A 26,518-nucleotide genomic window follows, 5' to 3' on the forward strand; every position below is an offset into this window, starting at 1 on the left:
TAAGCTCCAGTTGTCCACAGCAGTAACTTCCTTGCTGATATTCCCTTTGTTAGCTGTGTTCTCTTTCCTGCCACACTTCCCCACTCCCGTACAGATGCTTCTTGGGATCGCCTCCTAAGCAATCGACTTGAACTTGAACTCTTGCCTCAGAATCAGCTTCTGGAGGAACCCAAATCAAGACAACTCGCCTATAGGCTCAAACCCATAGAGGCCCAGCTTCAACCATGCACATGTAGACGATGCTCTAGGGCATGGCATAGCAACAAAGGAAAGAAGTCTGGGTCCCTGAGTGAGGGCATGGAGAACCACCCAGAGCACAGCGATTGGCTCAGAGGCAGGCCTGAGAGCCAAATCACGCCAATCAGAGACAAGAAGCTTCAGCTGACGATCTTGGCTGAAAGATAAATGCTCCTTCTGCTGGGCTGCTGCACTGTACGATAGAAGCCAGAGTGGTGGGGGTCTCCAGCCTCCATTTGAACCTGCCTAAGAAAGAAGCCACCTGGGGGAAAACAAAGCTGAAAGACAGAAAGATGAGTGATGTGACATGGTTTAAGCACCTAGATCTGGCCACTCCTGAAGTTGGAACAACCCTAGACTTAGCAGCTAACACATTCCCTTTTCTGTTAATGTCATTTTAAACTGAGTTTCTGTCACTTGCAACGAAAAGAGTTCTGTTTAATAAAAATCTGACCCTGAAGAGAACATCACGTCAGCTAATTCACGATTCCCAGCACAAAACAGACAACAGGCCAGCTGCCCCAGCAGTCATTTAGATATTCCCTTATAGGAATGCTCGTTTCTGTTGTCTAACTTACCCAGGGAAGGAAACCCAGTCAACTGCCTTTACCATCTCCTCTGTATCAGGTGCTAGGAGACACAACACGATGTTAGCCATTTGCCCCCTGGAGCCAGGGTCGAGCCCTCAGCGCTAGCTCTGCCCCAGGAGGCTGCACCATGCAGCAGTCACAACATCCCGCTGTGGCGCTGTGGGTCCCACAGCAACCCCTGCCACTGCTGATGGTCAAAGGTGGCCATTCAGACCACGTGGTGCTGCAGCCCAAGCGCCCAGAGCTTCAGATGAGGCAGAGCAGGACCCATGTCGGCCCTTTAGGCTGGCCCGGCAGCAGTGAGCCTTGCTATTCAGAGGCCGGAGGGTGAGGATCCCCCAAAGCCAGCCCCAGTCTGACGCCTGCCTCATGTGTAGTCCAAGTCGAACCTGAGATCTTTTCTTTCCTTTTTGAAGGGAGGGAGGGGAGAGAGAGAAAAGGCGGGGGGTGACCAGATTTAGAATTCCTGGCCCCTTCCTCCGGCCGCCAGCCGACAGCCTCTGTGGTCGGCCCATCTGCTCCCGGGCACAGGGATGCTGACCCTCAGGAGTGCTCCGAGGATTGCTCCAGAAAATGCTGTGCAGCGAGGGGTGCCTGGTGTGGTACCTGCATGTCATAGGCACTCAACAAAAGGGTTTGTTTCCTTCTTTCCGAAAGAAAAGTGCTGACTAGGAAGAGAAATGTTAACTCAAGTTACAGGATTCGCCACTTTAAGTGCCTAGATCTTGGCCTAATGCCTGGCCCACAGTGTAGGAGAGAAGTAGGGAGAGAATACGGAAGGGAAGGAAGATGGGAGGAAGGGGGGACGACGGAAGAGGGAGGAAATAAGAAGCTGGCCTTATTATCCACAGGTTTCCGGAGACCAAGGAGTGGCCTGGTCCCAAAGCAAGATTTTCTTGATCTTCCAGGGTGGAGATGAACCTGAGGCATGCAGCCCAGGCAATGCCCAGGGGACAAGGGGCAGGCAGCAAAGGGACAACGTGGTACAGCGATCAGCACTTCACTCAGTTCAGGGAGCAGCTCACGGGACCGGGGGAACCCTCCCTCCCGGCACCATGGTTCCCCGAGTCCATCCTGGAAGGACCCTGGAAACCACCTCACCACCCCCTCTCCCACGGCCTGCTGCCTCTCTTTTGCCCTATCTTGGTCTCAAGTTGGCTTTATTGTTAACCTCCTGGGTGAGGAGATGCAGGTGGCCAAAGGTCAGTGCGCTCAGCAGTCTTGTGCCCTGAAGGAGACTGCTGACACTGCTGTCCCTCCCGCCAGGGCACTGTGTGCACCAATGAGCATTCCTCACGCTCCAGCGTGTCGTCCCCAGTGCCAGCCTCAAGGAAGGGGAGCAGTGCCTTCTGCCAGCCCAGGCCCAGAAAGCCGGAGGCATCTCAGCAGTAACCCCATGGCCACAAAAAGCAACCACCGCATTTGTGAGTCACCTGCTGCGTCAACCGCGGCGTCCCCGCCCAGCAGCTGCGGAGTGGGTCGTTCAGTGCCATCTTTTCATCAGCCTTCTGTTCTCCTACCAACGCTCAAACCCTGCTTCTTCAAACCCACCCATCGATACACATAATCAACCCCCAAATAACCCGAAGTCAAATGTCACACAATAAGCTCTAACCAGAGAGATAGATAGCTCAGTGCTCTCCTGTTTTGTTTTCATAAGCAAAGTTTCATGAGGACATTTCATTTATTAAAATAATTCCTGTAAACTCTTTCGGAATAACAAAATTCATTTTCCTTGCTTGAGTAGCGTTTCAAGTGGAAGTACTTTTATTTCAAGGCACCATAAAATGATAGTCTCTCTAAGAACACCTCTGTCTCCATGTGTGAAAATCCTAAAAAAAAAAAAACCCCACATGGTAATCATGGCCATCCACAAACTTTCCTTCCTGTGACTGTGTTCAATAGGACACGGCTATGGGGGGCCTGACGCCACTGTTATAATTGACAACGTTGGAACAGATTCCCCTACTGAGGCTCCAAAAGATCAGAGAGACGAACTGAACACTTGTAATTAGAAAGAGCCAGGGGGGTGGGGGACCCTCAAAACCAAAAATCCGTGTAAACGTGGCAACGTTAGCGTCTCTCCCCGCCCCCTCCTCACTTCTCCTCCTCCTCGCTCAGGTTGGCATTCCCCTGCAGTGTGGATGTTAGCTTGTTTTGCAAAAGGGCCGCCAATTTTTTGGATGTCTTTTTGAGAAACGCGCTGCCCGGGTGGGCGCTGTTCACGTGCAGGTACAGGTCCTCCTGGGTGGGGCCCGTGTAGCCGCAGTCCTCGCAGACGTACAGCTTGTCCCGGCGTTGCTTATAGGCGTACTGCTGCTGCACTCCATGGATTTTCTTCAGGTGGGACTCCAAGGAGCAGCGTTGGGTGAAGGCCTTGTTGCAGACGTCACATTTGTAGGGGCGAATGCCTGCAAGGGCGAGAGGCAGACACATCAGAGGCAGACACATCAGAGGCCACACCAGAGCCGCCCAACTGTGAAGCCATTAAAAATCATCATGCACAACCATAGCAAAAAAACAAACAACCTGATCCAAAAACGGGCAGAGGAACTGAATAGACATTTTTCCAAAGATGAGCTGATGGCCAACAGGTACATGAAAAGGTGCTCAACACCACTAATCATCAGGAAAATGCAAGTCACAGCTGCAATGAGCTATCACCTCACACCTGTTAGAATGGCTGTCATCAAAAAGACAAGACATAACAAACGTCAGCGAGGATGTGGAGAAAAAGGAACCCTTGTGCACTGTTGGTGGAAACGTAAATTGGTGCAGCCACTATGGAAACCAGTATGGAGATTTCTCAAAAAATTAAAAATGGGACTGCCACATGATCCAGCAATCCCACTTCTGGGTGTATATCCAAAGGAAATGAAAACAGGATACCAAAGAGATATCTGCACCCCCATGTTTATTGCAGTATTATTCACAATAGCCAAGACACGGAAACAACGTGTGTCCATCAACGAATGAAGGGACAAAAAAGATGTGATATGTATACATAGACAATGGAATATTATTCAGCCATGAGAAAGAAGGAAATCCTGCCATTTGCAATAATATGGATGGACCCCGAGGGCATTATGCTAAGTGAAATAAATCAGACACAGAAAGACAAACACTGCATGGGATCACTTATATGTGGAAAAGTCAAGGTCACAGACACAGAGTAGAGAAATGGTTGCCAGGGGCTGAGGGTGGGGGAAATAGGGAAAAAAAAATCATCATGACCAAGGGTTCAAATTGAGGAAAATGATTAAGGGAGGAGACAAAATTGTCCACAAAGGTTCACAGTCTCCATGTGAACAAACATAACAAAAATGGATGCAAAACAGCCAAAAACACCACCTGGTTTTGGGAGGAGGAGTTTTATTCTTCCCACTTGTATGTCTTAATGTTTTGATTTTATAGTGGGCAAAGTAAACCTTGTTTTTATTTTAGTTTGGGTTTTCCTGGAAACAGGCCCTGCGACAAAGATTCCAGTACAAGGAGTTATTTGGGAGGCAACCCCAGGAAGCCCCTGTAGGGGAGTGAAGAAGTGAGACAGGGATGGGAAGGTGCCCCTACGAGGTGGTGTCAGCAGTCAGTCACTGTGGTGGGCAACCAGAGTCCAATTCCACTGGGCACAGTGGAGGGCAGTGTAGAACACTCACCTCCGAGTCACCCTGCTGCTTGGGAGCTGGGGTCTTTATCCACTCGCTCCCGCAGCACTGTGAGGCCGCCCCTGGGTGGCACTGATTCTTCCTCCCCGGCACTTCTGGCCCGCCTCTCGTAGGTAGAGTGGGCTCCAGCAAGAACACCCTCAAGCAGGGCTGCAGGTGCAACGTGGACGGGTGTGCCCAGAAATGGCAGGGGCCGGGGGCGTGGGCAAGACATTGATGGCATCTGTTACCATTACGAAAGCACATCCAAACTAGATCTCGAGCTGGCTTTAGAACTGGGCTAATAGTAGTGGGGCTGGCCTTCTGGATGGAGAGGTCATATATGCCATATATACCAGGGAGCTCAGCCTTATCAAAGCACAGTCATTCCTATTTCCACCATCAGAACTCACCTTGACTGTGTGAGGTCGGAATGTCAATAAAGAGATGTAAGTAAGGTCTAACTTAAGCTCTAAAGGAGGGGATCCTGGCTATAAAGCAAGCACGGAAGCAAGCCCAAGAGAGGGTGAATGCCATGTTGGGGGTACATGGAGCAGAGAGGGGGCTGCCATCATAGTCAGACCATCTCAGAGCCCAGAGGCTGGGAGGGCCACAGCCTGGAGGAATCCCCAAAGCCTCAGGCACAAAATTTAAGGGTATGCCAAAAACTCATCAATCAAGAAAAACAATATTTTTAAAATGGAAATATATACCAAAAAAAAATTCACGATGAACAAGTTATCAAAATTTTAAATAAGAACAGGACTGACAGTGCCATGTTGAGCCATATGGGAGGTTGAGGTGAAAGGAAAAATGTGTGCCCTTGTGTAGATATTTTCATGTATTTTTTTAATGGTTATTTCTTTCCCCAGAATGTTCTAGTTGTTGAAAAATATTGAAAAATTGAAAAGTAGGTTTATTAAAACTCACATTTGAAAATGTTTAAATATTTTATTTATACAAAAATAGAATTTACTATCATTTTACTATCCTGGCTTTAATGGAAGCAAACTTATCCAAAGACATTTTCAAGATCTACTCTCTGAGCTTAACAATATTCCTGGGGATTTTTCCAGACTGGTTCTTACAGCTCGGTTTCATTCCTTCTTAACAGCTGTACCCAAATCCCATCTTTCAAAAACCAGAGATTGAGGAAGCACCGCTCCAGCCCACACCCTCCCATCCCATCATGCTGCCCTGTACAACCTGGCACTAAGGAGTGGTCCATGGACCAACGGTCAAATCGCATCACTGGGAGCTTGTCATAAATGCAGAGTCTCAGGCCCCACCCCAGACCTGCTGATCAAAAGCAGAAGCAGCAGTGAAGGGGGCTTGTCAAAACACAGATTTCTGGGGCCGGCCCCGTGGCTTAGCAGTTAAGTGCGCGCGCTCCGCTGCTGGCGGCCCGGGTTCAGATCCGGGTGCGCACTGTCGCGCTGCTTCTCCGGCCACGCTGAGGCGGCGTCCCACATACAGCAACTAGAAGGATGTGCAGCTATGACATACAACTATCTACTGTGGCTTTGGGGGAAAAAGTAAATAAATAAATAAAATTATAAAAAAAAAAACAAAAAAACACGCAGATTTCTGGCCCCACCCCTGGCAGTTCTGGTTCTGGGGCGGGGCTGAGACTCTGCATTTCTAACAAGTTCCCAGGTGATGCTGAGGCTGCTTATACCAGGACCTCTTTGAGAGTCAGAGGTCTACAGCAACGCCAAATTAAGAGTAAGGACGGCACCCCGGGTTTCTGAAAGCAGCCATGTCTTCTCTTCAAGGTTAAATGTCCCCAGTTCCTTAATGGTGGCTCACGGAGGGAGGCCGAGAGAGCCACTCTGTTCATGAAGTTTTTTTAAGTACACAGAAGATAAAGGAAGTCAAAGTGGAAAAAAAATTCCCCTCTCCCCCATCCAACTGCCTGAACAAATCAAGTTGCTCTTATTTTTTTCTCCCAGTCCACATTCAGAGCACACACCATCTCCTGTAACACTCAGGGGGAAGAAATTGTGCTGGGTCAGTGTTTTGGGGAGATGTTACTCCAGCCTACTCAAGCAGAACGTGGATCTATGTTACATTCCACACATTCTAGAAAAACTGCCAAAAGTTAAGAAACTCCTCTATAATCCTCAGAACTTGGTACATAATAAGTACTCAGTAAATAATTTTGAAATGAATAAATGAATGAACCCTACTGGCCTGGGGAGAGAGGTCACATCTTGGGGCTAGTTTCCTACAAAATGAATGAACATGCCCACTTTAGGTGTTCTGTGTGCACCACGGAGGGCTTTGTGTTTTACCAGGCCTCCTGGGCCCGTGCAGCAGCTGGCTCCCCTCACCTCCGGCAGATCAAGCAACACACCTGACTTCAAACCCATGGCTCATCAAAACAGAAATTCACCCAGAGACCTGTTGCTCCTTTTAATAGTTAATGGAAATAGCCTGCTACTGTTTTTATTATTTATTTATTTTTTTTTGTGAGGAGATCAGCCCTGTGCTAACATCTGCCAACCCTCCTTTTTTTTGCTGAGGAAGACTGGCCCTGGGCTAACATCCATGCCCGTCTTCCTCCACTTTATATGGGACACCGCCACAGCATGGCTTGACAAGCAGTGCGTCGGTGCGCGCCGGGATCCGAACTGGCGGACCACGGGCGGCCGCAGCAGAGTGCGTGCATTTAACCGCTGTGCCACCAGGCCGGCCCCAGCCTGCCACTGTTTTTTAAAACATCCAAACTACACCTGTGGGGAGACCAGCACTTACACCAGGATTTAACCTGCACGCAGCAAACTCCTGGATACCCGGAAGTGGATGCTTCCAGTCCTCCTCAGGGAGGTCCCCTCCCCCAAAAGTGACCTGAAAAGATGATCTGCAAGTGGCTGCGCTGCTTTGCCTGATCCCTGCCCCCGGGAGGGCCGAGGGTGCCAGGACCCAGTCCAGTGTGCACAGGGCCACCTCTGCTTCCTCTCTTCATTCAGCAGGTCAGCTGGGCATCTTCTATGGGCAGAGAACCCAGCAAGGCCCGGACAGCAAGGCTAGAATTTCAGAGCCTGCATCGTATGGACGACGGACAGAATGGCGTGTGTTTTTCCCCCAGGGAGGGATGGGACTTGAACCTGACTTGGAGGATGGCTGACTCGCAGACACAGATGCAAAGGAGACAGACAGCAGGCCTTGAAAGCCTAGTTACGGCAATTCTGACTTTTGCAAACCTGCTCTCCTAGCTCTGTAAACACCACATTCATCCCTCACCTATCAGTGCAGGCAGCATGGTCACGCAGCAGCCTCTTGGTGACTTTTTGGGCTTGGAAACAAGCCCCTCCCTCCTGGAGTCCCTGAACCCCCATGCACTCGGGGGATGAAGGTGGCCAGAGAGGGGTCCTAGACAAGGGAGACTCATACCAAGGCCTCCCCGACACTGGGGCCTCAGGCAAAGGCCAGTGTTGTCCGTCTGTGGAGTGGGATACTGAAACCAAAAACACCATCCCTGCACAGACATCATTAACCTACTGACACTGACGCAATAACAGAGTCCAAGGCCACTGAAAACCCAGGTTTCACACATCTGCCACTCATTAACTGAGTTCATGGTCAGACTGCTGAACCCCTCCCGCCTCAGGTTCCTCATCTGTAAAATGGGGATAACATTCATACCCCCACGTAAGGCTGCTGAGGATTAACTGAGACGTCGCATGCAAAGGGCCCAACACATACTGAGTACTCAGTGGGATACAGCTCCAAGAGCTTCAATCCAGCCCAACAGAGCGCAGAGATGCTCCATTCCTAAGCTAGCTGGTGGGAACGTGAGTATTTACTATTTTGTCTTTAAACTGTGCCTCTATGTACACTTTTTGTACTTGTATGCGCTTTTGGATGTATTATTTATTTCACAATGAAAAAGGGATAATTTTTACAAATGTGATCACTAAGTGGCTGGTGGAGAGAGGACGGAAGAGACCTCCTCACTGTCTACCTTCTGAACGTTGTGCCCTAAGCCTGTGACACCTGGTCCAAAAAGTATGGTGTTGGGTTATCAAAAAGGGTTTGTTCTTTTCAATTTTCTATTCCTACTACCCAAATCAAGCTTCATATCATACCTCCCCAAGAAAATTCTTCTTTATTGGCGCTTTCTACCTGCATTTCTTTCTGTCGCTAAGTGCTCCTTTATTGAACTTTATCCAAACATGAACTTCAGCAAGAAGCTTTTTACAGGCCTCCTTGTGGGAGTGGATATTTAGGGCAACCTCCTCCGAAGGCAATGTGGCAATGCCCATAAAAAATAGTAATGTGTCTACCCTCTGGCTCACTTCAGGGGGATTATCTACAGAAAGACTCACACAGGTAGGCAAAGGATACACAAGAATATTCATGTCTGAAATTTTTTTTAATATATATATTTTTTGGGGAAGATTGGCCCTGAGCTAACATCTGTTGCCAATCTTCCTCTTTTTTTTCCTTTTTTCTCCCCAAAGCCCCAGTAGATAGTTGTATGTCATAGTTGCACATTCTTCTAGTTGCTCTATGTGGGATGCTGCCTGAGCACGGCTTGATGAGCGGTGCATAGGTCAGGGCCCAGGATCCAAACCGGCAAACCCCGGGCTGCTGAAGCAGAGCGCAAGAACTTAACTGCTATGCCACCAGGCTGGCCTCTGACTTTTTTTTTTTTTTTTTTTTTGGTGAGGAAGACCAGCCCTGAGCTAACATTTGCCAATCCTCCTCTTTTTTTTTTGACTGAGGAAGATTGGCCCTGGGCTAACATCCGTGCCCACCCTCCTCCACTTTATATGGGACACCACCTCTGCATGGCTTGACAAGCAGTGCGTTGGTGCGTGCCCGGGATCTGGCCGGCGAACCCCGGGCCACCAAAGTGGAGCGTGCGCACTTAACTGCTTGCGCTGCCCAGCTGGCCCCCCATGAAATTTTTTAGAAAAGAAAAAACACCCTGAAAATAGAAATGAGTGTCATCAATTGAGGCAAAGGAAAATGATGATGCCTCCCTATTTGAAATTATGTCATTATCTCATATTAAGAAATACTCTAATAAATGTTAGAAAGTGAGGGGTGTCTACCTGTGCAAATAGGAAACAATCTCCAAGATACATAATACGTGAAAAAAGCAATGTGTATTAAAGACTTTTGGGAAAAAAAAATTTAAATGGTCGTTGGCTTCCAGGAGTGGAACTGGGGCCTGGCATGGGGAGGGAGGCTCACTTTCTTTTCCTTTCTTTCATTTTTCCCTTTCATATTACTTTTTTAGCTAAAAAGTAAGTCAAAATAAAGAGAAGAGAGACAGTTTGATGAGAGAACTAGGCAAGACAGCATCAACTTGACAGGGTGGAGGTGCCTTTATTCTCTTCCCTCACCTCTCCCTCTCCAAACTTCTCCCAATCTGCATTTTTCCCAATCCAGTCAACCATTCCTTTTAGGCTCCAAACAAAGACACCATTGTTTCCTCTTCTTCAATCAAGATGGGATTTGTTTGCCTTCTCGTCCCTCTCAATGTGTCCCTGATGGAAGATAAGCCAGAGGGCCAGAGGGCGTCCTGGGGGCGGGGCAGATACTGCAGCTTTGGCCAGTGCCCCCTCCCCACTTCCCTGACCACGAATCTGAATTCCTCAGTTTCTCTCTGTGGAACTCAGAAGCTTCCACAGGACTGGCAGGCACCTTGAACTGACTCTTTTATTCTAGTCAGAGTCGTAAAGTTATAATCAATATGGGTTATAACCCCTGGCACTTCCCCACAAAGACTGGGGACCTACAGACGCGTGTGCCCTTTTCAGCTGTTTATAGTGGCTTACACTTTCTTCTCTATAGGTTTTACATTGGCTTAAAGTCTTTTACAGAATAAGGAGTCATTTTACAAATGAGAAAAATAAAATACTTTCAATAAATGCCGTACTTGTCTGATGAGCCTGGCACATCTGATCACACGGGTAAACAATGCCCAGACCACACCCGACAGACTGCAGCCCCCAATAAATGCGATTCTGCATTTCCAACATGCTCCCGGGTGCCGCTGGCGCTGCAGGCCCATGATTAGCGAGGGTGCAGACACTCGGTGCTGTTGAGTCCGGCTCATGCAAATGCTGCTTATTATTTTTTACTCTAAAATACAGAGCCCCCCTCATCAAAAGCAAATCATTTCCTTCCGTGGATGGCCATTTTTAGGGTGCATCCCAGCTGGTCAACCCAAACACTTAAACAAATCCTAAAGAATATTCTCTAAAAACAGGCCCATGATGTTTTTCACGGGCTGTGAACTGAAGATGCATTTGTTTCTTTAAAGCTTGTGGCCCCACCTCTCTATTTTGACCTGAGCTGGGTCAACAGCCATGACCTCCCATGTTGGCCTCGGTGATCCAGTCAACTCCACTTCAATAGAGCAATTCCCTCTATTATGTGTGTGGTGGATGCTGTTGGTCCCTCATCCGGGTCCCGTATTCTAGGCCAGAGCTTCATTCCCCAGCTGTCATGTGCGTTGGCAGCTAACAGCTCCTGGCTGTCCCCATCTCCAAGGAACAGGCACCGGGCAATTGACCTCCCTGCCCAGGAGAGGCAGCCCTCAGCCAATGTCTGATTGACATGGGCGTAGAAATGTCCCCCATTTGCCTGTAGACAGAAGAAGCCTGTGGTGCCATTCACACTCCAAAGCCCCTGTGGGATCAGGCTGGGGCCAGACTCCAGCTCAGACCACATCCCTTCTCAGCTCCTTCCTCTACCCTGTCAGGCTCCCCGCCTCCCTTCCAGGTTTCTCTCTCTCTCTCTTTTTTTTTTCTGTGAGGAAGATTAGCCCTGAGCTAACATCCATGCCAATCCTCCTCTTTTTGCTGAGGAAGACTGGCCCTGGGCTGACATCTATGCCCATCTTCCTCTACTTTATACAGGACGCCGCCACAGCATGGCCTGACAAGCAGTGCGTCGGTGCATGCCCAGGATCCGAACCCCCGGCCGCCACAGCAGAGCACGAGCGCTTAACCGCTATGCCACGGGGCGGGGCCCCCAGGTTTCTCTTGAGAGCCCTCCCTCAGTAAATCATTTTATAAGAATCGCCATCTCAGAATCTACTTCTAGGGAACCCGACCTAAGACAATTTGGGTTGAAAATAGCCCCTCGTTTGCTGCTGTATTTTCACAAAGTGTTAGGGAGTTTTTTCTGCACCAGTTTCTCTCTTCCGATCTTGAATCAGATGTTATTTCACTAACATTCTCTTTCCCCATCTCAAACACACATTCTGATTTACTCTTTTCTTGGTGAAGTCATATCCAAAGGAGACATCTTAATCCTGTCTTTCATGTGCGTGGATATTAAGGTAAGACATTTTCAGGCTCTGGTTTCCCTGGATCTTTTCCAAGATGTTCCTTTGTGTTTTGAGTCTTTCCTTAGACGCCCTGTTCTCTCAGTAGTTGCAGGGACAGGAGGAGATATGGGGGAGGGGGGGTTAATCCCGATTCTCTCTCCCACTCTTTGCCCACCTCATCAATACTGTGGCTACAATTCTCAGAGGAAGGGTCCTGAGATCCCAGATAAGTCTTTAAATTGGTCATGGCCTGGTCTAATCGGACTGTAAGCAAACATACCTTCACTCAACTGGTCTTCTGTATTTGTGTGAACAGTGTCATATCTTTGCTTCTGGTCTAAATACAACATTTACTTGTAATAGTCAATAGCAAAAATCCAACATTCCTGTCTCGATCAAAGGCAAGACTGAATTCGTAGAATTCTAGTGAGATTTTTTGGAGACAGAGAAGATGTTCACAAGAACTAAAAAAAAAGCCTGAGAATTCCAGATTTGTGCTCTTTTTGCCTATTAGCCCTTTTGTACAGAGCTCAAGAGATGGTGGGGGGGGGCTCGCACAGCAGGAGGCCCGGCCTGTTTCTGAGGCTCCTGGCAGCATCCCCAGAGCTGGGGCTCCTTCTTCAGTTTGCTACCAGCTAATCTGTCAGTAAGCCCTGGCCTCCTCTTTCTGGTCCATGAATACCTGGAGGCACATCTCCATCAGAAAATAAACCAGGGCAGGGAAAACAGGCTCAAGACATTTCCATAATTCTATCTGTTGATCACTTTTTTTTTTTTGGTGAGGAAGATTGGCCCTGAGCTAACATCTGTGCCAGTCTTCCTCTATTTTGTATGTGGGTCACCGCCACAGCTTGGCCGCTGATGAGTGGTGTAGGTCCGTGCCTGGGATCCAACCCTGGGCTGCTGAAGCAGAGTGCACCGACCTTAACCACCAGGCCACAGGGCTGGCCCGTGTTGATCACTTTTTTTTTTTTTTTGTGAGGAAGATCAGCCCTGAGCTAACATCCATGCTAATCCTCCTCTTTTTGCTGAGGAAGACCGGCTCTGAGCTAACCTCTATTGCCAATCCTCCTTTTTTTTCCCCCAAAACCCCAGTAGATAGTTGTATGTCATAGTTGCACACCCTGCTAGTTGCTGTATGTGGGACGTGGCCTCAGCATGGCGGGAGAAGTGGTGGGTCGGTGTGCACCTGGGATCCGAACCCGGGCCGCCAGTAGCGGAGAGCGCACGCTTAACTGCTAAGCCACGGGGCTGGCCCCCGTGTTGATCACTTTAAGAGTCAAAATTATGGGCCGGCTCCGTGGCTTAGTGGTTAAGTGCACCAGCTCTGCTGCTGGCGGCCTGGGTTCAGATCCCGGGCGTGCACCGACGCACCACTTCTCCGGCCATGCTGAGGCCGCATCCCACATGCAGCAACTAGAAGGATGTGCAGCTATGACATACAACTATCTACTCGGGCTTTGGGGGAAAAATCAATCAATAAATAAAAATTATAAAAAAAAAAAAAGAGTCAAAATTATGATTAGAAAAATTTTAAATGGTTATCTGTAGATTCAATGATCTTAGTGCTGTCCAACAGAAATGAAAATGCAAGCCATTTTGTAATTTAAAAATGTCTTGTAGCCTCATTAAAATAAGTAAAAAGAAACAGGTAAGGGCCGGCTCCGTGGCTTAGCGGTTAAGTGCGCGCGCTCTGATGCTGGCGGCCCGGGTTCGGATCCCGGGCGCGCCCCGAGGCACCACTTCTCCGTCCAACGCGAGGCCGAGTCCCACGTACAGCAACTAGAAGGATGTGAACCTATGACATGCAACTATCTACTGGGGCTTTGGGGGGAAAAAAAATGAATAAATAAAATCTTAAAAAAAAAAAAAAAAAAAAAACAGGTGAAATTAATTTTAATGATATATTTTGTTTAACCCAATATATTCAAAATATTACCATTTCAACATGAAATCAACATTAAAAATTAAGATATTTTCTATTCTTTTTTTGCATTAAGTCTTCAAAACCCCGTGTCTGTTTTACACTTACAACATGACTCCATCAGACCAGCCACATCTCGGGGGCTCAGCAGGCGCACGTGGCCAGTGCAGCTGCAGGCTTCCCACTCCTGGATGCCTCCTGAGTATGCGCCTCTCCCTCGTGGGAGAGCGTGAAGCCCTCTGGGGAAGTGTCAGGTGGAAGGCATTTTTATTCACCAACTTCAGTGATTTTCAGCCCCTCCTATAAGAGTCACTATAAGTCTGACCTGTGAGAAGCAGGAGATGGAGGAGCCCAGGGCTCTGGGGGTCTGCAGGCCACCCCCTTTCTTGCTCACTCTGTGGGCAGAGAGCATCTTGGCACCACTGCACACACACGCTTAGGCTCCTCTGCAACCTGCTAAACCCCAGCTGGAGTGTACAGTCTGTGCCAGGCCTGAGTTTCCCTTTATCTCACCTTCTTGCAGAGCAAGCAGGCTTCTAGAAACCGAAGTGGGGCAGGCTGGTGAGGCCCCAGCCTCGGGGGGAACCCCGAGGAAGGCACTGGGAGGTAAAGGGGACAGAAAGGGCCTTCTATAGAAGATAGAAGATCATGAACTTCAGGACCGGCCAATCGTGGTTCCCAACTCCTAGGGTTGTTTGGCCTCCCAGAGCCTGGTGCCCTCCTCTGTTAAATGGGGGAAACACCAGCACCGACTCCTTGGGGTTGTTAAGAGAACAGAATAAATGCTGTGGGCCCGGCATGAAGAACAGTGACCAGTCATAGCTTGCTGCCATCTGAGGAAGCTGTGTGACTCTCTGAATGAGCCACCCCCTCACTTGCTAACCGTTCTTCCTCCCTGGGACAGACACTGTCAACCCCCACCCAAATCCCCTCAGCCCACCACCAGGTCATCTCAGAGAGTTCCTGTAAGGCCAGTGGCTTCCTGCATCTCCTGCCTGAAAATGTTCCCTAGGAAACAGGATAGGCCTACAAGGGGCTGGGGGGGAAAGGGGGTGCCTAGGAGTTGAGGGTCCCAGGCTGGACCCCCGAGCAAGGAAAGATGGGATTTGAAAGAGCAATACCCCAGCTTCCTCACCCCTGGAGCAATTCTAGGGTACATTCTATACGTTTCTTCAGAGGGACCTCAGTGGGGACCTCAGCGGGGTTGAGCCCAGCTGCCCACAGGGGTAAACTGCTCATTCAGTCACTCTTACCGGCTCTTTCCCCCTCTATCTCCCCCCCCCACCCCTCACCACGCCTCCTGGGATCATCTCCCAGATAAACTGCTTACACAGTCAGCTAACTCAGATCAGAGTTCTTAACTACTACACCATTGACTCAACTTGCCAACTCTTCCCTAAGCAGCAGCCAGTCCCTAACATTTCCTCTCCGTCAGTGGAGAATTAACTGAGTCACAGATGAGGCAGCTCCAGCAGCTGTGTTTACTCCAACTGAAGGTACCAACAGCCAGTAATGCTCCCTGAGCCCCTTCCCTCTGTCTTAAAGGCCAGGGGAAAGCACCAGGCAAGGAGGAGAAGAAACAGGTCACGCCCTTACTGTCATCCTCAGATCGAGAGGAAAAGCCAAGAAACTCTCCAGGACAACCAGTGACAAATGACTGAATATGTGGTCCCCAATTTCCTCCAGCCCCTTGGGTCAGTGGTCTATGAGCCTTAGGACCCTCCACGATCCACAGGATCCCTCACCACCCCACAGGACCCTCCCCTATCGCACCACCCCCTAAGCGTTGTCTCCACCCCAACCTAAGGTGCCAGCCTGGCCACACAGGTCAGACTTTTACTCATTCACTGGTGCTAGGGACAAAAACAGAAGGCTTATAGCCAGACCAAGAGAGTACACCCTACAGGATTCCACTGCTATCACGTTCAAAACCAGGCAACAGTAATTGATGCTGTTAGAAGTCGAGATGGCGGTTCCTCGTGGAGGGAAGGAGTTAGTGACTGGGAGGGGCATAAAACAGAGGGCAGTGACTTCTGGGGGCTGGAAATATTCTGCTTCTTGGTCTGGGTGCTAGTTATATGGATGTGTTCACTTTGTAAGAATTTCTAAATTCATCGAACTACGCAGTTATGACTTGTGTGCTTTTCTGGATGTATGTTACATTTAAATGAAAAATTCTCTTCAGAAAAAGTTTTTAAAAAGGAAAAAAGAAAAGAAACCTTTTTGTATGCCAGCGCACTCTCCAAGGTGGATGCGTCCCAGGCCAGGGAGGCATCATGGCCAGGACTCTAAGAACAAAAAAGCATGATAACGGCTATAGAAGAAATCTGAGGGGCCGGCCAGGTGGCGCAAGCGGTTGAGTGCACACGCTCCGCTGCGGCGACCTGGGGTTCGCCGGTTTGGATCCCGGGCGCGCACCGACGCACCACTTGGCAAGCCATGCTGTGGCGGCATCCCATATAAAGTGGAGGAAGATGGGCATGGATGTTAGCCCAGGGCCAGTCTTCCTCACACACAAAAAAAAGAAATCTGACTACAGAGGCTCTGAGAAGGGCCCTGTGTGGGGGCTGATGGGCTGAAGGGAAGAGTGGACATCTTCCCATTCCTACCAGAATGCCAAGAGAAATCCTAAACTCTGGCTTCAGGGATCAGGGGAAGGATATACAGTATATTCTAGGAGGCAGTCGGCAGAGTGGGAGGCAACCAAGATGGAGTCAAATGGTTAGGAAGAGATGGGTTTAGATGAGATGAAATGGGGTGAGAGGTAATGGGACGGGATGGGATGGGATGTGAAGATGGGACGCAGACTGTGAGTGGCTTCACATGAAGCCCATCAAGATGGGAAGTTTGGATTTCATCCTGCCCAGAGTTGGAGGAGATTTTTTAGCAGGGCAGGGGCATCTTAGAATTCTCCTCAAGGGATCACTCTGGCAAAGGTGTGGACTGTGGGCCTCAAGGAGAAGCCTGGAGGCCAGATGTTTCTAAGATGAAACTAATGAGGCAGTAACCAATCAGAAGGGCTGGGAAAGGAGTCAGTGGGCACCCTCAGGAGTTTCTGAAATGAGCTGGTGAGGACCCAGATGTACACTTCCTAAGGAGGGAAACTGAGGAAGGGCCAACGGGAGGAAGACACTTGCCTGCCAGTCTCAAGTAGGAGGCTGGAGCAGCTCTACGTGAGCCGAGCATTTTCTTCTCTTTTTGAGCTCTCCGGAGGAATGTGATGCTATTCTGAGACAGGCTTACTTTCCAAGAAAGGAGCACAAATCACCACCGGTAGGACCACAGGAACCACATTCTAGCAGTCGGCTGGGACCTAGGGCTGAACATGATCTCCCGCAGCACTGTCAGGCATCAATTCTCAGGACCTTCCAGCCAGATTTGTCTTGAGCAGCACGAGAACGTGTATCCTTATCCCCCTCTCACAGGGGCGAAAACAGGCTAAGAGAGGGGGCTTGCCTGGCCCAAGGTGACACAGCTGGCAGGTGGCAGAGCCAGGACTCTGGCCCAAATGCCCCATCCGGCGACCTTTCCAGAGATACAACACGGCTCCCTGCTTCTGACTTGTTTGCTTGGTGGAAAAGGAACAGAACTCTTGGCCAGAAAGACAAAATTGAAAGCAAAGCACACGCCCTCTTCCTCACCTGTATGCGTGCGGACGTGCCTCTTGAGGTCGAAGGTGTCGTTGAAGCCCTTGCCGCAGAAGGTGCACAGGTGCCTCTTCACCTGGTTGTGGCACTTGAGGTGCCGGGTGAGCATGCGCTGCAGGCGGAAGCCCTTACCGCACAGGTCACAGCTGTGAACCACCGAGTCGCTGCATGTGCCTGTGGTGAACTGGGACAGAGAGAGGCCGTGAGGACCCAGTGCAGGTGGGCACGTCCAGGGTGCTTACTCCAAGAGGCCACCTCCCTGGGTCTCTAGGCTTGGCCTGGCTGGAGCTTCTGCCCCCTAAAAATTCCAAGCAGGTTTTGGCTTTGGGGAGGGTGAAACAACTGGCAGCTCCTTCCTACATTCATTCTCCCCTTCTTCCTTAGAACAGACCTCTGATTTCTAGCTGGGCACACCACCCCAGCTAAACGTCTCTATTTCCCAGCCTTTCACACGTCACAGCCATTGGACTGCCTGGCTGATGAAATACACTCTCTCTAAGAGGGAAGGATGGTGCCCTCTTCCTCCTTTACCCCTTCCTGCTGGCTAGAGTTCAACAGCTCTTTGCGGTGGAAGCCAGTACTAAGGATGAAAGAGCAGAAAGAAAGGAGGAGTCTAGGTCCTGATGATGTCATGGAGCCTGTCATACAGAGTCCCCAAAGACAGCCACCATCAGTTCCTTCCTTCCTGGGCCTGCATGCTGCTCCATCCATCAAGAGATGAAGACCATTTCCTCTCCCCTTGGATCTGGGCAAGGCCTGTGTCAGTTCCACATCTTAAGACATCTTGCAGCTTCCACATGTGGGAGTGGAAACCAGCTTTCCCTCTTCGGGGAAAAGTAAGAAGTCCAAGACCACCATGCTGTGAGGAAGCTCAAGCAGCCATGTGGAGAGAGAGGCCACACAGGGGAACACTGAGGTGCCAGATATGCATAAAGCCTCACTGGATCTTCCAGCCCAACCCACGGCTGCCACCAGCTGAGTGTGTGCCCCAGCCAATGCTGCCAGAGAGAACTGCCTAGCCCAGCCGAGCCCTAGTTCCTGACCCACAAAATCAGGAACAAATAAAATGATCATTTTGAAAAGTGATGGTCAGGATCCCACAGCTTCATTATCAGCAAACCATAACCAAATCCCAGGATGTCGACTCCCAAACTGGTTTTCTTTCAACTGCATTTGCCACCTCTAAGGAAGAAAACAGAATCTCTAACTATGTGATGGAAAAACAACAGATCTGATATATTCCTCAAAGGTTTCCTAGTTACCAAATCAGATCTTTTAGAAGATTGATCCAATTGCTTTGCCAAAATTCTATTCAGAAAAGAGCCTAAAAAACTTATTTTCAGACAAACATAATTAGCAAGAAGAATTGGTCCTTTCCTGGCTCAACACCATCCTACCCTCAAATACCTCCTCCTATCATCCACCCTGGGTACTGTCCTCCAATGAGACCCAGCTCAACTGTTCTCTATACCCCTCAGACCAGTGCCTCTCAAACCCCAGTGTGCACATGAATCCCCTGGGGTGTTGTTAAACGCGAGTTCTGATTCAAAAAGTCTGGTGGGGTCTAGATGCTGCATTTCTAACCAGCTCCCAGGAGATACCACTGTGGCGGTCCATGGACAGCACTTGAGACCTGAGGCTAGAGCAGCGGCCCTCACACAGTTCAGTACTTTATTCCATCTCATTCCAGAGGATTTCATTACACACATGTGTTTTCTCAGAGTTCATCTAGTTTTCTCAACTAAATGCCTTGCAGAAGTCAGCAAGTGCTTGTGCACATTCCTGCCCCCATGCCCCAAGCCCAGACTCAGGCCACTGCAGTCTGCAAGTGTTGATGGGCAATGGCTCACAGGTGGCAGGATGCAAAGAGACTCGAGGAGGGCGCAAGACCCCAGAACAGGGTTTTCCATTCAGCCTCCTCCACTACTCCATTCTCATCTGCTTGGAGCTTGATTAGCCTCAGCTGACACTGACAAGTGCCAGGTCTGCGACAGGCCCTGCGCACAGAGCTGGAGGAAGTACAGTCACCAGGACTGCTTGTCCCCAAGAAGCTGCCAGTCTAGTGGGGGAGCAGACCAGTCACCAGGCCACTGACATCTGGGAAGCCTGGGCGCAATGGGCACCTCAGAGGGGCACCTCCCCCAGATGTGGAGCGTGAGGGAAGGTGCTTGCAGAGGAAGTGAACTCCTCCAGCAGGCAAAGATGAGGAGGAAGAGATGGGGAATGCAAAGAACATTCCAGGAGACGGCAGTGGGAAATGGAGGAACTGGGTGTGGTTCCTCATGGCTAGCCTGAGCCCCAGGAGAGCAGTTAATGAAGAGAGCTGTGGTGGCAGAGATGAGCAGGGTCCCCCTTAGGACTCTACCTCGGGGGCCCTAAAGGATCTCAACTCTATTCAGAGGGCAAGGGGGGGCCGTTGGAAGACACAGGAGGACAGCCGCAGGGGTTGAGTTTGATGAGCCAGTTGGGTAGTCGTCCTGGGTCCCCAATTGCCTCATACCCCACCTCTGCCCTGTGACCCCCAAAGGGGGTAGGGCCTGGCACTCATTCTGAGGGAGACTCAGCTGTGCCCAGGCTTTCCTATTCCTTTTGCCAGGACAGGTCACTGTCTAATCCTTGTCCAGCAGTCCCCATTCTCGTCATTGCCTCCCTTGAAGGGGTGTGAAAAGACTAAATATGGCCCAAGTCTTGGCAAACCGAGTATTTCAAGCTTCTCAAGGCCAAGTCGACACAGGATAAAGGTCATCTGAGAGGTAGTGAGGGGCTAACAAAGCAGAACGTAGATAATTGACCCTGGTAATTCCAATTAAAATTGTGTAGACAGCTAGAACTGTCTTTTGAAAGTCCTGCAGAGAGCCAGCCCTGATGGCCCAGTGGTTAAAAGTTCGGTGCTCTCACCGCTTCAGTGGCCTGGGTTCGGTTCCCAGTTGTGGAGCCACACCACTTGGCTGTCAGTAGCCATGCTCTGGCAGCGGCTCACATAGAAGAACTAGAAGGACTTACAACTAGAATATACAACTATGCACTGGGGCTTTGGGGAGAAAACAAAAAAAGAGGAAGATTGGCAACAGATGTTAGCTCAGGGTGAATCTTGCCCAGCACACACACACAAAAAAAAGGACGTCCTGCAGAATGTGCCCAAGGACTCACCAACCATAGGTCATACCTGAACTCTTGTTTACTTCAATCCTTTTGGTAAATTCCTATTTTTATTTTATTTTATTTTTTTTGCGAGGAAGATCAGCCCTGAGCTAACATCCATGCTAATCCTCCTCTTTTTGCTGAGGAAAACCGGCTCTGAGCTAACATCTATTGCCAATCCTCCTTTTTTTTTTTCCCCCAAAGCCCCAGTAGATAGTTGTATGTCATAGTTGCACATCCTTCTAGTTGCTGTATGTGGGACGTGGCCTCAGCATGGCTGGAGAAGCGGTGCGTCGGTGCGCGCCCAGGATCCGAACCCGGGCTGCCAGTAGCGGAGCGCACACACTTAACCGCTAAGCCACGAGGCCAGCCCAATAAATTCCTATTTTCAAAATGCTCTGCATGTGATATGGTTACCTTCTATCTGTTCCAGTCCAGGACGAAAATCTCAAATCACTGGCATTATTTTGTTTGAAAAGAATAAAATCTTGAAGGGCAGAGAGGGAAGGGAGATTAGTGACAATTTAAGGGAGTGCAGGGCCATGGATCATCTGACCAAGACACAGAACACTTTTTAACACAGGGGAGAAAATGAGAATGGGGGTAAGGGATTGGAGACTGAGAGCACTCCATTTCCAGGGGGACCTTTCCTCTGGTTTCTTAGAGCAAAAAGAGAAGTTCTTCAAGTATGCCTCAGCAAAGGCAATTTTTCCATTTCTCCACCTTTACCTACATTCACATTTCACAGCATGGAAAACTGAGTCAGCACAAAGTGGCTCATTTAGGGAATTCCCCTAAGGTGCACCCTCCAATCCATGAAGTGCTGCTTGCCACCTATATACATCTATGACCAATCCAGCCCCCAGACATTAACAAATTATATTCGAAGCCTTAAGAGAGCCTTGTTGAAAGAAGATGTAAGGTTAACTAACTGGCCCAACAGCATGGCTGATGAAGCCAGCTTCTGGCAGACTATTTCACTTCTCAGAAAGGAAAGGATATTTGTTGGATAAATTCCTAAACGTGATATTTAGCCCAGAGTGTATTTCACATATCACATGCCTTGAAATTTGGCCTGTAATAGCAAACGATTCGAAACTACCTAGATGTCCGTCAACAGGGACTTGTTACAAAACGATGGTAGAACCATATAACGAAAGCAACTAGAATAAGGAAAGAGAATCAACTGCCAGCCACATGAGTGAGCCCTCTTGGATGTCCAGCCCAGTCGAGCCCCCAGAAGACTCTGGCCTCTGCTGTCACGTGACTGCAACCGTAAGAGAAACCCCAGGCAAGAACCGCCTGGCTGAGCCCAGCCATTCCACAGAATGAGAAGACGTAATAGTAAATTATTTTAAGCTCCTAAATCTGTGGTTATTTGTGATGCAGCACTAGATTAACTAAAACAGTAACAGATGTATCACATTCCCTCCAGAACACCAGATCTGCCACATTTCTGAGTGTTCTCTCCCAGGATGGGCTGCATGGTGCAGAAGACACATCTGATTTCCTGCCATGACGTCCCATGAGCCAGCAGACAGGGCAATCCCTCCTCGGATCACGCGTCTGCTCACGGGGCCATCTTTATTATGTTCACACAGGTTTCTACCTAACACTCCACCTTCTAAAAGTTCAAAATACGGTTAACCAATCTTACCTTGTTACTCTACTCTGCAGGTAATAGAACACAACTAGTCACATCTTAGACATCTCAATTACAAAATGAGTGGAATGGAGAGACGAGAAATGCTGAGGATCAAATAAAAACCTAGCCCTGGCTGCCTGTGTGATGTCACTGAATATTGTAGGCCACAATTTCCCACATGTCAATAATAAAATGGTATTAGATGTTCTCTTTTCCTAAGTTAAAATTCTGCTCCAACACTTACAGTCTGTGGGATGTAGGCAAGTTACTCAACCTCCCTAAGCCTTAATTTCATCACCAGTAAAACGTGGATATAACAATATTTGCCTCTTGGGATTGTTAAGGAATTAAATAAGAAAATCTACTTAAAAAGGATCTGGTGGGGCCGGCCCAGTGGCTTAGCGGTTAAGTGCGCGCGCTCTGCTACTGGCGGCCCAGGTTCGGATCCCGGGCGCGCACAGACGCACCGCTTCTCCAGCCATGCTGAGGCCGTGTCCCACATACAGCAACTAGAAGGATGTGCAACTATGACGTACAACTATCTACTGGGGCTTTGGGGAAGAAAAAAAGGAGGAGGATTGGCAATAGATGTTAGCTCAGAGCCAGTCTTCCTCAGCAAAAAGGGGAGGATTAGCACGGATGTTAGCTCAGGGCTGATCTTCCTCACCAAAAAAAAAAAAGGATCTGGTGTTTGATTAAGTCCTAACAGAGCTGGACCAGCTCCAAAATCCTGTGATCCTAAATAAAAGTTAATTGGTCAAAATCCCTTGTTTCTCCATTTGGCTTTAAAATTTTTCTCTTTCTGATGGAAGAAGAAGGGAACTAACATTCAGCATGAGCCCCCAGCCTCCAGTCCTTCATCCACAACTTGGAAATCCAAAAAGCTCTGAAAACCAACATTCTCGCCTATCTCCCTTGGCAATAAAACCCGACCCAAGCAGACACGAAGCTATGCACAGACTTCATCCCATTTGGTGTCAATATTCATGTTTTGATCTGGAAATTATTAATGTTTTAATTAGAGGGTGCCGCTCCAGCCCTGGCAGGGGTAGTATTTACACCATGCTACCTTCTGAAAAAGCTTCATAGTCTCACCCTTAATCCAAAATTAACACTCTGCAAAATGCCTATTAATGAAGTGAGGAAGCTACCAGGGAGGGTGGGAGATGACATCAAACTGGAGATTAACTCAGGGCAGGAAAGATGAAGAGCGACTGAGTGACTCTCCAACCCCACGGCTTGGCGCTTTCTCGCTTGCTGTCCTGTTTTCTGCAGGATCTCGGCTTTCATTTTAAAAAACACACAAAGTTCCCCTCTAGTTCTTCCAAAAACAGCCCTCTGCAGCAGAAACAAACCGATCATTGTATCAGTGCTGCTGAAAACTTCGGAGCTCCCAGAAAGGCAAGGTTGGCCCTCTGACCAACTTCAAAGCTGGTTGAGGTCACTTACCTGTCAAACTTCTAAAGGACAAAAAAAAAAAGTTCTTTATTTTCTGTGATGCTTCCACTAGACAAGTGCATTAAATTAAGGGTCCTAGTTCCTGTGGGAGCGTACTGTGAGTCCAGGCTACCTGGGGGTGGCCATTTGGACAAGATTTCCAATGACACACATTTGCTATCCTTGAATGCTAACTCCACTAAATGGCAGAACAAAGAACCTTCTCAAAAGCAGGGATGATGCAGCCGGCCTGGTGGCATAGTGGTTAAATTCACGTGCTCCGCTTTGGCAGCCCGGGGTTCGCGGGTTTGGATCCTGGGTGTGGACCTACGTAGCGCTCATCAAGCCACGCTGTGGCAGTGTCCCACATGCAAAACAGAGGAAGATGGGCACGGATGTTAGCTCAGGGACAATCTTCCTCAGCAAAAAGAGGAGGATTGGCAACAGATGTTAGCTCACGGCTAATCTTCCTCACCAAAAAAAAAAAAAAAAAAAAAAAAGCAGGGATGATGAAGGGACTACACCCTTATAATCCAAAAGAAACTGAGGCTCAAAGAGCTGTAACCTGCACATCGCCACATGACTTGCAGGTGCCCACACTGAGATTTTGAACGTGGCTTGTTGTCTGCAAAGCTTGTGCATACACTTCCCCCTGGACAGGCCCACGGGTCTGGGCATGATGTGGGGGAGAGGGAGAGGATGAACCTTATTTGTCTCATATCACGGTGAGAAACAGCTTTGGATTCCCTCATGTCAGACCGTCAGTGCTAATGGCTACGGTGTCAGAGCTATCCTCTACAATGTGGTACGACAACACTGTAAGAATAAGGATCCCTGGGTTGGGCTTTGCCACTAACAGTTAACTGAGAGGAATTCAACAAAACCTCTCTGGGCTTTACCTTTTTCCCCCTGAAAATAAGGAGACTGGACCACATAAGCTTTAAGGGGCCCTGTAGCAGATCCCAGGGATGGACACTCTCAACCTCTATTCCTACTCCTTCTGCTGAGCCTTCCTGTATGGCAGAGGCTAGAAAGCTAGAAACTACATTTCCTAGACTCCCTTGCAGCTCTGGTTTTTAGATATGAGTTGGGTTCCACCAAGTACATGCACTATCAGGAGATTTGAATTCAGGCCTGAGATCATTGGGCAGAGGCAGGTACGTGGCAATTATTTTACACTCTGCATTAGCAGAAGCACCAGGATGCAGGAGCAGGAGCCCTAGAGGCAGCAGCTGCAGCTCGCTAGGTGGCCCAGTTCTGCAGTGTGGCTCTGGGGTCATTCCTGGGAGCTCAGCCTGGTCTTTCCTTAGTCTATTTAGTACCCTATAATTGACCATTTTCTGCTTAAGCTAGCTACAGTGGTTCTGTTGTCTGCAGCAAAACCCATGCAGTCCCTTCCAACAATAAAAATCTACTTCACCTACATTCAAATTAAAATCTGGTGCAGTTAACAGTTACATTGTTCTCCTATTTCCTCCTTTTTCCTCTTTTTTTTTTTAAAGATTTTATTTATTTATTTTTCCCCCAAAGCCCCAGCAGATAGTTGTCTGTCATAGCTGCACATCCTTCTAGTTGCCGTATGTGGGACGCGGCCTCAGCATGGCCAGAGGAGCAGTGCGTCGGTGCGCACCCGGGATCCGAACCCGGGCCGCCGGCAGCACAGTTCACACACTTAACCGCCAAGCCACGGGGCCGGCCCTCCTCTTTTAATTAATTTAATTTTCAAGCATCCATTCCAAGCATTTTCCCAGGTCTCCCTTTTCTTCTCGCTTCCTGTGTTTTCCTCCAAATGCTGTCATTTATGTCTAGGGACTGTTGACTCCTTCTTCCCTGCCCATATCTCTGTTCTATGTTGACTTATGTCCTCCTATGAGTCAGTCATTACTGCACTGGGTGCTGGGGACACAAGCCCAGTAGGAAGTGTTCCCTGCCTTTGGTCACTCTAGAGTCCATGAGTCTGGTTGGCCAGATGTGCAGCCAGGGAGATGGTCAGTGAGTTACAATGGAGGCTGGGGAGAGGTACATCCTATTCTGTCTTGGGAGACAGAAGACAGTAGGCAAGGAGTTAGGGACGGAGCTATGTTCCCTTCCAAATATCAAATGGATGGGGTTTTTTGTTTTTTCAATTATTTTATTGAGATCATAATGGTTTATAACATTGTATAATTTCAGGTGTATGGATGGGTTTTAAAAAACTTAAACCCATGATTCACAACAATACTTAAAAATAAACTAGACCAACTTGACCATCACTAGAGAATTCTGGTAAGCCAAATGATTATCTTGAAAACTGGTAAATAAAAGGAATCTTATTCTGCCTTTCCTAAACAAACTGCCTCACTGGGAAACCAAATAGCAGATGAGGGGAAGCGTCTCTCTATAGAAGAATGTCAGCTAAGACAGCTAAGACTGAAATAGATCACTGTTCTGCAACCCCTAATAACCTAAAATATTTAGACCCCGAGCATCAACGGCTGCTAACATCACAAAGAGACAACCAAACATTATGTGTCTCTTGATGGAAATAGACACCCCTCACTGTGATAGATTTTAGCTAAAACAAATCTGATCAAACATTTAGAGCAGTGTTGTCCAATAGAATTTTTTACAATGATAGAAATGTTCTAATCTGTACTGTCCAATACAGTAGCCACTAGTCACACATGGCTACTGAGCACTTGAAATGTGGCTTGTGCAACTGGGGAACTTAATTTTTAATTTTACTTAATTTAAATTTAAATAGTCACACGTGACTATGGCTACCATACTGAACAGAGCAGCTGCAGATCCAACTACCCATTGAGAGAAAACACAGGGCACAAAGGAGCGTTAGACATCATGGGGATGCATTCCGCAAAAATCCAGATTGCTGGAAACTCTACAAAACATATCACCTGAAAATAAAGAGACTGAGGGAAAACGTATAAATTAAAAGAGACTTGAAAGACATGTCAATCAATTA

The 26,518-nt window shown here is 48.6% G+C and overlaps 1 protein-coding gene across 2 annotated transcripts in view; it reads right to left on the reverse strand.

Annotated features, from left to right (window-relative positions):
• Window positions 1–2,571: 2,571 nt before the first annotated feature.
• The window catches only part of OVOL2 (ovo like zinc finger 2), a 28,747-nt gene continuing 4,800 nt past the window's right edge, over window positions 2,572–26,518 (reverse strand). For both annotated transcript variants that reach the window (XM_087445658.1, XM_004433722.3), the window contains 2 exons: window positions 17,328–17,517; window positions 2,572–3,238 (listed from right to left, as the gene is read on the reverse strand). In XM_087445658.1, the coding sequence (XP_087301784.1) occupies window positions 2,925–3,238; window positions 17,328–17,517 (504 nt within the window). In that variant the 3' untranslated portion in view covers window positions 2,572–2,924. The remainder of the gene's footprint in view (window positions 3,239–17,327; window positions 17,518–26,518) is intronic.

Source organism: Ceratotherium simum, chromosome 21 (assembly GCF_057802395.1).
Source record: "Ceratotherium simum simum isolate JZ-2026a chromosome 21, ASM5780239v1, whole genome shotgun sequence".
Taxonomy (NCBI): Eukaryota; Metazoa; Chordata; class Mammalia; order Perissodactyla; family Rhinocerotidae; genus Ceratotherium; species Ceratotherium simum.